This window comes from Zophobas morio, unplaced genomic scaffold, assembly GCF_036711695.1.
Source record: "Zophobas morio isolate AGI-343-1 ecotype UQ-CSIRO unplaced genomic scaffold, CSIRO_AGI_Zmor_V1 ptg000044l, whole genome shotgun sequence".
Taxonomy (NCBI): Eukaryota; Metazoa; Arthropoda; class Insecta; order Coleoptera; family Tenebrionidae; genus Zophobas; species Zophobas morio.
Window position 1 is genome coordinate 3,655,883 of NW_026972149.1, and position 13,351 is coordinate 3,669,233.

Genomic DNA, 13,351 nt, shown 5'->3' on the forward strand with positions numbered 1-13,351 from the left:
TGTCAATTTAGCCTTGAATGACCCTGAGAAAGAAAAGTGTGTCTGTCTCTACCCTGAGTTGGCTCTTTCCGTCTTCAGGGTTCAGTTTTTCCTATTCTAAACCAAAGAAGTACAAATTTACTAAAGTCAGACTAAACAGGTACCTAATAGCGAAATACTAAATTAAGGTTATAGTAGGAATTCGCCGACCGGGGTAGGTACGACTGAAGTGTGTATTATATATTTATTGCCGCTTTCGTAATATTCTGGACCGTTTCATTACATTGTCTCCCGAATTATTCATTAACTAGGACTTTAAATACGAGATTTAAACATTTTATGAGGGTTTAAAAAAATTATGGCTGCCCTTGAAAGAGCTGGTTTGCTATTGATTTCCCAGCATACTGCGACGATATTTCTGCAAATATGCAAAAACAGGATGCTGTTTAGACGTTCTTCAAAGCAAGTTTAAAGGGACTGTTTTTAGGAGAAAGTGTATTTAGCAGAAAATTAAGGAATTATTAAATCCTCTTTGAAAAAATTAATTATGTACGTCACAAATGGATGGAGAAAAAACCAACAAACAAGAGCTTCTTGTAGGTTCTAATTCCGTTTTATTACCATCAGTCGGAGTAATGAAAGAATTTGTTCAGAGATTATATGAGAACGGAAACTGTTTTAAATATTTACTCATTTCGCTTTCATAAAGGTAAGCGGGCGTTTTTGTTGGATTTCGTTTCAGAAACTTATATTGGAGCAGAATTTGAACTGTAAAAAGGTTGTTAATTTGATGACGTCATCTGAAAATTATATGTAGTAGTAGTAGATTCCTGTATCTGTGATTTATGAATCCGGCTTGAGTTTTTCCTGGGCGTCCAGATTTTCGCAAAGAAATCCAAATTGACAGACAAGACTAGACTGGTATTATTTATAATTATTAACTTATAGGATTTATTTAAAAAAAAAAAAATAAATTTAGAAGAAAATATACATATATTAATTTTTCGAACAAGCCGGTTATAAAATGTTATAAATTTGGTATCGATTTCCCCAACTTTCCAAGCCATTAATATATATAAGAAAAATTACTGGGTCCACAGTGGAACTTTGAGCCACGCTTTTGTTGGACGACAGAAAATTACATTTGAAATTCATTACTGTTAGAGCTTTTAATTGTTAAATTAATTAGATGACTTATTGCAATAAATCTTGATAGTTTGCTCCTAAAATCGTTGATACATTTTATTCTCTTTGAAATATTTCATTATTTGTTTACTTCCCGATCGTAAGTAAAGGAAGTATTGTAATCGAGTCTGTCGGCCGACTCTCTGCTTTTACGTTTTCTCGACCTTTCATGGCCCTTAGAGTACGAAGAAATAGGTATCCCGTTTCCGTCTGTTTGTCGGCCTGTCAGTCCGTCTGTTTGTCCGTCTATCTGTCCGTCTGTCTGCCGTCCCGGATTCTTATTAGACAGATTATCTCCTAAAGTACTAGGCCGATTGTTGTCAAATTTTGTATTTATATTAGGTATATCATGTCGATGGTAAAACGCTAACCAAAATTTGCCTAATCATCCCCACCAATAATGTGATGACGTCACTTCAAAATTCCACATAGTAAATGGGTTTTAAATTGTATGAAATAACATAGTCCGACACATGTAGTTTGCGAATCCGTATTGAGTTTTTACCCGAAATTTCCAAATTTTTGGAAAAAAAATCAAAATTATAAAACAACATTTTGCAATTTAATTTTGAATGTGCAAAACCGAATGCTTTGAAATCTTGGAGATGCTTTACTGTTATGATAAGCATAATATATTTTTTATCAAAATATATTTACTTGTCCCCTCCAAAAAATTGATGACGTTACCCCAAAATTTTGCTATCTAAAATGTACAAAATATGATAAGTCTGTACTTGTGCTTTATCATTCTATTCATATTTTTTGGATGATAATGAATGCGTGAATTTATTTAATTGATTTAATCAGGAACTACCAAATCGAATGTTTTGAAATCTTGGAGATGTTTTACAGTTTTCATATGCATGGTAAATTTTTCATCAAAATGTATTTGTTCATCCCCCCTAAAAAATTGATGACGTCACCCCAAACTTTTGCTGAATAAATCCTGTCTAAAATGTACAAAATATGATGAGTCTGTACTTGTCACATTAATTTTTTTCGATTAGCGTATACAGGGTGACTCAAACATGTTTAATGATTAAATTGAAATTGTGCTGTCAAAAATGACAAATCGAAACGATAAGTCAAAACATTTTACGATGTATGTAAACTTTTCAATCAAAATAATGTTTTCTTTTTAAAGCACAAATTAACAATTTATTTAAATTTTATAAAATTGCTTACTTCAACGCCTCTAGACATGTGGATTTTTGAAAAAAAAAAAAAATTGTATAACACTTTACTAATTGACATTGCGACACCCAATGCTCCGAAATCTTGCAAACATTTTAAGGTTATCTTAAGTATGGTACATTGTTAGTCAATATTTATCTGTTTATTTCCCCAAAAATTTGATAACGTCGTTTCAAAATATTTCCAAATAAATTTTATCCGAAATGTGTAAAAAATTATGAATCCACATCAGTGCATTCATATTCTTTAGAAATGCGTACGCAGGGTAAATTAATGAATGAAGCAATATATTTTATTGATCAAATCACGAACGCCTCACCCCATTTTCCTGAAAATTTCGACATACGTTACTGTTATTATTACTATTACACTCTATCTATTCAAATTTTATATGTGATGACGTCATCAACTAAAAAATAAATTACGTCATAACAAAATTTCTGCTTTGTTTTAAGTTATAGGGGATCTCACAAAAATGGAACGTAAATTAAGGTAGTATTGTAATCGAGTCTATCGGGCGACTGGCTACTTTCAAGTTTTCTCGATGTTTCGTGACTTCTAGAGTACAAAATAATAAACAGGTCGCCCGTTTCGGTCTGTTTGTCGTCTGTGTCGATTTTTATTAGGCATTAGGAATATCCTAACCAAAATTTGCCTAAAAAAATCGCAAAATTGATTGCAAAATTTTTCGGAAAAGCTGGGTGTGTTGTAGTACCTAAGGGGCGAGGCAAGTTCTGTCGAAACAACCTGGGACCAGTTTTATTCGTTGATCTTGAGAGATTCGTGGAATGTATTGTTTGGATATTACCAGATTTTTCACACTTATTAACATTTTTGAGTTTATGCCATAACAATCAACAGTTGGCTTATTTTGAGTTGATTATTACCTTAATTACATCGTTAAAACTTATTTCACGAACTTGAAAATTCGTAAAATTTGTATTACATTTTTTTACTATTGTTTTTCATATAGCGTTTATTTATTTTTTTTTTTTTGTAACGTCTGGATTTTAATGTCATGTCACATTCCTCGTTGGTAATAACAATAATAATAGTACGTGCGCACATCTGTTGAAGCTGGAAACACTTATAAGCTAGTAAAGCGAAGTTAAAAGGTGTTAACTCCGCTAAAAATAGTAATCGAAGGATGCTTAGCGCGTATTGTAATTTTGAATGGTAATTTTAATGTACGGAGAGAGACACGAGGCAATCATTTTAGCTAAAAAAATATTTCGAAGATTAAAATAATCAAATTGTCTCTGGTCGGGTCGTTCCGAAGGGACACCGGTGGTCCGGAATAAAATATTATAAAAAGCGGCGGCGAAAGGTTAGATATCAAGGTTCGCATTTAATTCGCAAAGGGTTTTAAATAAGCTCATAATTCCTAATTAGTATCATAATTAAAAAAAGGCCACCCCTGACCTACAGCCGGCGCGTAGCGATCTATTCATCGGTAGGGTCATCGGCGAGCATAGGCGAATCCTCATTCGGGCATCGGCCGAAAATGAGTCACCGATAGTTTGAATAAAAGATAAAATCTGTCAAAGACACGTGTTGTGTAAGGGTTGTTAATTTGCATTTACCCTAAATCGAAAGCAGCTGACTGCGCGAGCAGTTGCGCATCAAGTCGCGCTTTTACGACAGTACAGACCACACCGTGGAAATGGACAGAGTGCTAAAACGTGTGGGTCTTTCGAAAAGGACTCAAACCGAGACAAAAGGGCCCGATCAGGGCCCCACCGAAGAAAAGACGAAAGTCCGTCGGCGCCGCAGGAGCAAGTCCAGGCGGAGGTCCAGTCAGGAGAACAAAAAATCGCGCGGTTTATTTAATATTGATTGGGAATCCGTAAAAGACTGTAAGTCCTGCAAGTCCAGGGCCATCACCAGGAGGTTCTGCAGCAAAAGGTGCGACAACGAGCTGTACCGGTCGAACAGCTTCAAGTTCGAGAGGTTCATCAGGGGCAGCGAGGAGGCCTCCACTTTGGGCAAAAAGGTGAGTCGCACCCCTAGCATAACAGGTGGATTTTGGGGTAGGCCGAGCCCGAAAGGCCTTCTCGTTGTTTTCGGCGCCCCGCGACTTCTGCTGCTTATCTCGTTCCAAAATTAAACATCGATAACCTGTTGACCTGGAGCTGCTTTACTTTTCGCCTGAATTTACAACAGTTCCACGAATTTTGACCTTTCTTACTGTTTACAGGCTATTTCTAAAACACTGTAATTGAGGCTAGTTCTCTTTTGTCTAACGTTTTAACCTTTGCCTCCGACGTAAGTTCTTGATATTAATAAACTTATTTGTTATGATTTTTGTTTTCGTTTCAATAATCGCGTATTATTCATCACGATTGTTTATTATTTTTGTTGTGTTATGATTACAATGACAACGAGTGAGTCAAACATGTTTATATGCATTGCCACTGTCATGAGCTGGATCTTACGGATTTTAATAGAATCCGAATACTACCGACAATTTTACTATCAGGTAGTTGTAGCGTAGTAGTCTGATAGCGATAACACGAAAATTTTCCTCGTTCCGGGAAACTTTTACTTCTTTTACTTTGTTCCATTCATTTAAAACTTTTCCGGTAACTGCTGTATAAGATACACATGTTATTTTTGTGCCATAATATAAGCAAAAATCTTAAAACAAATAAAAGTATTTTTGACATGTATGTTTGCTTTTTGTAGTTGTTACTTCTGACCAAACGGAAACAGGATATTATTTATTTGAACCCTAAAATACTTGAAAATTAAATTAGTCTTGATTCGTCCACTCATTAGAACTTTATTAAAACGTTTTATTAGTTAAATTGCTTTGATAATGGTACTTATTTATTAAATATTAAAATGTATGTAAATTATTTCCATCGTAAAACTTTAAACTAAGCTGAACTGCTGTCTAAGAAATTATATTCCTAGCTGGCGGCAAACTTCTCCTAAAACATCAGATTTATACCAAATTATGGCATAAATAATGCAAGCTAAGATTTAAAGGGTTCGCACATTAACATATTGCTTGCGAAGATTCTTCATACTCATACAAAAAATTCGTATGTGGACTTCCCACTGAATTTTCATTACTAAAACTTTGTGATGACGTCATCAACATTTTAGTAGGGACAAATATATCAATTTGAATAGGTAAACTACAGTCCGCCTAATAGTGAACATTAAATTTCCATTTCCAAAAGCCCCCAATAATTGCTTTTAACAAAAATAATGTAACACGCATGTGTTATATTATTTTCCTAGAGAATATAATATTTCCCAAAATCAGTCTTATCTTGGCAAATACCAGACCCGCCCACCCGCCCTTTTTTTTTAGAAGCTATGTAATTTTGAAAAAGCAGTCTTATTCTGGCAAGTACTAGCCCCACCCACCCACCCTCTCTTTTCTTACAGGATATGTTATTTGCCAAAATCAGTCGTATCTTGGCAAGTACTAGGCCCGCCCACCACCCCTTTATTTTCATAGAGATCATGTAATTTGGCAAAATCAGTCTTATTTTGGCAAATACTAGCCCCGCCCACCCGACCTTTTTTTAGAAGGTATGTAATTTGCCAAAATCAGTCGTATCTTGGTAAGTAGAAGTAGGAATGCCCACCAGCCCTTTATTTTCATAGAGGTTATGTAATTTGGCAAAATTAGTCTTATATTGGCAAATACTAGCCCCGCCCACCCGCCCTTTATTTAGAAGGTATGTTATTTAGCAAAATCAGTCTTATCTTAGCAAGTCCTAGCGCTGCCCACCCGCCCTTTATTTTCCTAGGGGGTACGTCATTTAACAAAATCAATTTATTTTGGCAAGTATTAGCCCCATCCACTGGCCCTTTTTTTTCCTAGAGAGTAGATCATTTCCCAAAATCAGTCTTATCTTGGCAAATACTCGCCCCGCCCACCCGCCCTTTATTTTTTTAGATGGTACGTCATCTGCCAAAATCAGTCTTTTCTTGGCAAGTACTAGCCCCGCCCACCCGCCCTGTTCTCATTCTAACGATTTTATTTCTTTTCAGTATAAGATCCATCTTATAGTATATAGACTAGTATTTGCCAAGATAAGACTGATTTTGGGAAATGATCTACTCTCTAGGAAATTGTCATTTGTACTATTTTAACCAGTTCTAAGTTCCTTGTTGTGAAAAAATGGCTATGTATATTAAGAAAAAAAAAAAAGGTAAAAGATAAGCCCCGCCCATCCGCCCTATCTCAACTCTGATGATTTTTTTGTTGGTCGTGAGCCGAGGGTCGGGGCTTAATTAAATCCTTATTTTTCTACGAGACATTACCATATTCTTAAGTAATTGTGTTATACAAAGAAAACTAAATGTTTTAATTCAAAAAGAAAACCAAAAGAGAAGCCCCACCCATCCGTCTCGATCTCAATCGTGATGAATTTTTCATTCGTTGTCAGACCGCGGGGCGGAGCGTAATAGCAAAACGATATTTTCCTATATAAATTTACTATTTTAAACATGTTTTAACTTGTGGAAAGATGATTACACATTTTAAAAAAACAAGGCAAAATGTAGCCCCGCCCACCCGCCCCATCTCAATTTTGATGATTTTTTTTATTCGTTATGAGCCCAGGGGGCGGAGCTTAACTGCAAAATCCTTACTGCCCTACGACAAACTAAAAACATGTCTTTGAGTATCGTGTTCCCAATTTCAATTCTTAATTGTGATGAATTTTTCATTCGTTGTCAGACCGCGAGGCGGGGCTTAATTGCAAGATCCACATTTATCTACAAGAATTTATCATTTTAACCATGTTTTAAGTTTCTTGTTCTGAAAAGACGACTACGTATATCAAGTTACTACTTTTAATATTGTTCGGTCTTATCATCGCAAGTACTAGCCCCGCCCACCCGCCCTCTATTTTCTTAGAGAGTATATTACTTGCCAAAATCAGTCTTAAATTAACAAGTACTAGCCCCGCCCACCCTCCCTCTTCTCATTCTAGCGACTTATTTTATTTCTGCATAAGATCCACCCTTCAATCAGAGCAGATAAAATTAATCACCGAAAAGGAGGCGGGTGGGTGGGCGGGGTTTAGGTATTTGTTCTTTTGTAGAGCGAGAGTGGGAACTAATCGAAATTAGCGCTAAATAATTTTTTTGTTGTATTATTTGTCATAAGATTTATTTCTTATTTCAGAAGGAAAAAAAATGAGAGAACGGATTGGTGGGTGGGACTAAGTTTAACTTTTTCCTAGAGTCTGCAGAAGTATCCATGTGTGTATAGTAACCTCATTTGACATACACCTGTTAAAAGTTTTATGACTTAACCAACCTTATAAGTCAAACTGGCTGTTGTATTACTTAACTCAGTTCACAGCTACATTATGCCAACAATGGACAGTAATAATCTTACGGTCCGGTCCACAAAGCCAGTTTGAGTCATAAAAGTTTTAACAGGTGTATCTCAAATGAGGTTAGTATACATAGCTATAATTTCGGAGGCTTACACGGTCAGAATCAATACATGATCGTTTTCCGGGTTGGAACCGTGTAAGTTAAATTTTTGGGCTCAACGTTTCGCACACTTTCGTAAGTGGCATCTTCAGGAGCAGGGTTATGAATAAGACAAAAGAGCACGGTAACTCAGTATGTCAACCATACCAGAGGCGAAACTCTTTCATCGGCGACAATTGTATAATTCGAGGTAGCAATTTAATTGTCAAATTTTAAAAACATTATGATTAGAAATGCTAAATATACCGAAATGTGCTAGTTATACAGAGTTTCTATAAATGATTATAGGGTCGAAGTGGGTCATGAAAACGTGCCGCCTCTCAGATTTGAACTCAACACGGATTCATAAACCACAAGTGCAGAGTATTTTATTAACAAAATGTAAATAGCATTTAATAATGTAAATTTTGGAGATTGTTAGTGAGTTTTGGTTGTCATTTTACCATATAGACGATATTCTTAATATGCATATAAAATTTGTACAACAATCGTCAAGTATTTTCGGAGATTATCTGTGTAAGAGGGCATTAGTTAATTAAAGATTTTTTATTCTAATCTTATAATTTTATGTTATATTAAATGACGTAAGTTCCGTGGAGTACTAGCCCCACCCGTCCACCATATATTTTCTTAGATAATATGTCATTTGCCAAAATCAGTCTTACCTTAGCCGGAACTAGCCCCGCCCACTCACCCTCACTTTTCTTGTAGATATCGAGTTCTAGAACTCACTTCCGGCTTCGTTTCTTTGATAACTGCAACCGTTTTTCCGGAATCGACCGTCGAAATATCCAAATTTTTAGAAATTTTCCAAAAAATTCGCATTTTGTATTTTTGGAATCAGCATGTCGATATCTACATCCCTGAATTTTTTCGTAATTTTTAGACGACTTTTTCAAAAATGAAATTTTTTCAATGGTCCCCCCCTTCTTCAAATTTCGGCCAAATTTTGACATTTTCGAAACTTAACTAAACGCATTTTTCTGTAGATTTCGGGCTCTAGAACTCACTTCCGGTCTCGTTTCTTTGATAACTGCAACCGTTTTTCCGGAATCGACCATCGAAATATCGAAATTTTTAGAAATTTTCAAAATTTCGCATTTAGTACCGATTCTATCGAAAACATGCTGTATTTTTGGAATCGGCATGTCGAGATCTACATCACTGAATTTTTTCGTAATTTTTAGACGACTTTTTTAAAAGTGAAATTTTTTCTTTTTCAAATTTCGGCCAAATTTTGACATTTTCGAAACTTAACTAAACACATTTTCCTGTAGATTTCGGGCTCAAGAACTCACTTCCGGTCTCGTTTCTTTGATAACTGCAACCGTTTTTCCGGAATCGACCGTCGAAATATCGAAATTTTTAGAAATCTACAAAATTTTGCATTTCGTACCGATTCTTTCGAAAATGTTGCTCGTTGACCATCAACATGCTGTATTTTTGGAATCAGCATGTCGAGATCTACATCCCTGAGTTTTTCGTAATTTTTAGACAACTTTTTTAAAAGTGAGTGCCTTTTTGACGTCCCTAGTTTGAGCTTATACATTTTTCCAATAGTATCTATTTGATCAATGGATAATTTTATTATTGTCGACATTTTATCGCTCCTAGACATAAAAATTAAATCTCCGGTCGTCTGCCTGTCTGTCTGTGCTGTTGAAAATTTTATAGACAAGTAGCCTTTGAAACTGCTCAACTCATGGTATGTTTCAGGGATTAAGAGCTTCAACTTTTCGGTACAAAATGTCATTAGTATACAAAAATAGTGCGTTTGCGGTATCTTGGACCTACACAAGCAAAATATTTTTTGTGAGGTAAATTTAGAACCCGTTTCAGGATGTAGTAATTTAAATTACGTAGAAAAGGTCGCAAAACCATTTATAAAACAAAATGCTGCCTCAGAAAGTCTTTAAAAATAAATATTCAACAAGAAAAAAACAATCGCGTGAACCGTATTCAAATCTGTCGCCTCGTTTTACGTAAATGTCAAACTTATGAATGTAAATAAAGCAAATTAATACGTTAGTAACGCGAGCTCAGAGAGCCGACGGAGCGGCTATGAAGCGGCGTTTAAAATAACGGAAATATTAAGTTTTTTTGTGTTTGTCACCCCAGCACGTTTTTGCTTTTCGATCTACTAATGAAAATGATGTCACCCGTAGGGGTATCCCCTGAATAATGAATGAGATATTTACCATTTAAAACGAAAAAACGGCAGGTTTAATTGCCACCTATTACGTAAATAAGTTTAATTTTCCGTGGCCTGAACGCGTCGGAACGAAATGTGGCTGTACATATTTTGATTATTATTCTTAAAAAATATGGTTTTTGTCGAGCACACATTCCTCGAATTTATAGTTGATGATGATGTGTTGCTAAACTGATATATTTATATCTGGTTTAGTGTATTTCCGTGTTATACATAGATTACAAAAAGAATAAGAAAAGTATGCACAGCTAAATGTAAAAGTTTATTTTAGGTTGAAGGATTGACTCACACTGTTAGTCTTAACTTTAATCTTATACATCGTCAGGAAATTCCAATAATACTCTACGACCAGAAATTTCCCTATCTTAACGATCGACTTGATTCTGAAAGAAAATTGTTTATGGTTTATGGGGAGGGTGTGAGATTAAATTAGCTAAGTGGATAGTTTTTTCGCACGTTTGTTAAGTGGCTATATATCTTCGAGCCATTTTCCACTATTTCTACCTCATGCTCAGAATTACCGCAACGATTTAACACATAAATCACTTTACCTCGGAGTGTGTGCGTGTGCTGGGATGATCTCTCACTAGAACATAGTTATCAAATATGACAGTTCAAGTTTAATATCAGGAACATGCTCGAAGAGGGTTAGAACTACCAAATAAAAAATCAGCAAAGTTAGCTACACCGAATTTACTTCCCACTCAATCACATCGCATTAACCTCAACAAGATTTACGTAGTAATTTTTTAAATGACGTCATCAACTTTTTAGTGGGGGCGACATTACTATCTTCTCAAAGTTTCAAGGAAATTAGACGAGGTGTTAAATTTTTTAGTTGTGCTAGTTGTTTTTTTCCTGTTACCATCCCTACACTCAACAAGAATCAGTCTTCAAAGTAATCGCAACGAAAAATTTGGAAAATTTTGACATAATTGTGGTTTTCGTCAGCCATCACTTGAAATGTGTATCAGCAACAGCTACTTAGTGTTCTGCAGCATTCCCTCATCATTTTCGGTGAAAATCGATGACGTATTCAAGAAGCTTTGTATCATCTACCTCAACAACAGAGATATCTAATTTCAAGCATGCCAGGCCATGTGATGAAGTGTATAGGAAATGGTTTGATGATTGATCTGTTTCTGAAATTCCTCTATTGTCTATGCTTACTTGTATATTTGCCGCATTTCTCACGTTTTAATTGTGGTCCAATTTTTTTTGCACGACAGTTTGACATGACGTCATTAGTTTTCCGAAGGGAATGGGTAAATCAGTATTACTTAAAAATTTGTAATCCTTAGAGCAATCCTGTTATTTACCGGTCTTTCCTTTTCTTCATCATTCTTTTTTTTTTTAGGAAAATCGATGACGTCATCTGACAAAGTTTGTTAGATAAATCTTTACTAATGTTTGATTTATGTTACTATACCCGCTTGTCTGTTAGTTGACCTTCAGATTCACATTAATTAAGACCAGCAGCATAAATTCCTGCAATGCGCATGCGCTGTATTCTTAATTATCCGCTACAACTATGCATATTTAATTATCATTATTACTACAGTTTAAATTTTTCTTTTTTTTTCCAAACATATAAAGAAATATAAACATACAAATACAAAACAAAATCTTGTTGGAGATTCAATTTTTACAAGTTTTGTAAAGGACACCATGTATACTTAAAATAATAAAAGTACTAAAGTATACCGACTGTCTTATTTGTTTAACGCGCAACATTCAAAGTTCAAAGGTTTGTTTTGCTTTTTTTTTGGGTTATGTTCCAGTTTAAAAATTTATATCAAGCAGGAATATTTACCATTTAAAAATAGAAGTTGTGGGCGGCGCCACAGGGGTGGTTTTTAAAGCAACATTATCGAATTTAACCTGCATTACCTCCAGTCACGTCTTTAAACCACTTTATCATTTTAATTTACTCATTTGTAACTCTCCTTTGTAAAAAAATAAATTAAAAAACTACACATTTATAAAAAATAATAATAGTAATAGTTATTTGTTTTACTATTTTTAGTACCCTAGTTGTTATTACAACTGTCTATAAATTTTCATGTTCTGAATCATACAAGAAGGCTTTGAAGAAATACCAAACACAAATAGCGGATGTTTTAAAATCGATAAATATGAAAGTTCTCAAACTCATTTTCAGAACCGTATGACATTTAATTTAACTTTATTTACTTAAACGAGTATCAGAGCTTTGCTAACCGCGGTCGGCTTTATAAACTCAAATTTGGAGTTTTATTTTCTAATTTCGTTAACTTTTCCGTAATCCCAGATCGTTCCAACTTACTTTGTTGATCGTATTAAACTTAAAATTAAGTCAATCTGATGTTTTGCTGACAGCGAGTGGTAAACAAGGGTTTTATAATAAGTAGGGAAAAGTGTTCGGCTGGGTACACATCTGAAATTTCAAAACAAGCTAATTTATACTGTCTTTATAAAACTGAAAACTTTCTCGTTTATTTAAGTTACCTAAGTACGACTAGAGTGACAGTTACTGGTTTTTTCTACGTTTAACTTTAGTTCTAGTTCTGGCGTTCTATTTTAAATATGTTATTTGTCTAAATAGAAACCCTTCAAAGAAGTAACACTTTAAAACAGTTTTGTAGTGGTAGTTAAGGTTCCTTAAAATATTGATTTTAGTTTGTAGTTTAGTTAACTAATTATTAATGTGAGCCCCGAATCCCGAGACGATGTAGAGAGTTGATTTGTGTAGCGTTGACAGCATCAAGTGTAAATAAACTTCATGCATCAGTTGCAGAATTTGAGAGTTTCATTACCGCATAACTGTTCATTGTTTAATTATGCAAATTAGTTAACACTGTGCATTAAACTTTTGTCCTAGAGTCAGCATGATTTAGCTGTACATAAGCTGCAAGCTTTAGTGTGGAGTCAAACCCATTAAAGAGCCGTTTAGCTGCGCTAGCTTGCACATCGAGGGCGCTGTTCTCCTTTAAACCTAGCTCTTGTTCATTAAACAGACACATTTCTATGAATTGAATCTGCTTTTATATTTTGATTAGACATTTCCATGGACGCTTTCAAGGCGAATGAAATTTTAATTGCGAACAACGCAAGATGCCAGTCCTTGTTAGATTCGGAAAGAAGTTTCTCATTCCCAAGAGGAAACAAAGAGACAATTTTGTCTGGCATGTAGAAATGAAAGTCTCTTCTGCCTGAGTGTCACGAATCACAGTCTGTTGTGTTCGCTTTGATTAATCAATCAAAGTTTTTTTAATACCATCGGGATTTCTGCCAGAAGAAAAGTAAAAATTGCCTTCTGGTCGACCGCGTGAT

The 13,351-nt window shown here is 34.9% G+C and overlaps 1 protein-coding gene across 1 annotated transcript in view; it reads left to right on the forward strand.

The window, feature by feature from the left end:
* Positions 1-3,960: 3,960 nt before the first annotated feature.
* The window catches only part of Hwt (heavyweight), a 54,935-nt gene continuing 45,544 nt past the window's right edge, over positions 3,961-13,351 (forward strand). The window contains exon 1 of the mRNA XM_064072540.1: positions 3,961-4,351. Within this exon, the coding sequence (XP_063928610.1) occupies positions 4,022-4,351 (330 nt within the window). The 5' untranslated portion in view covers positions 3,961-4,021. The remainder of the gene's footprint in view (positions 4,352-13,351) is intronic.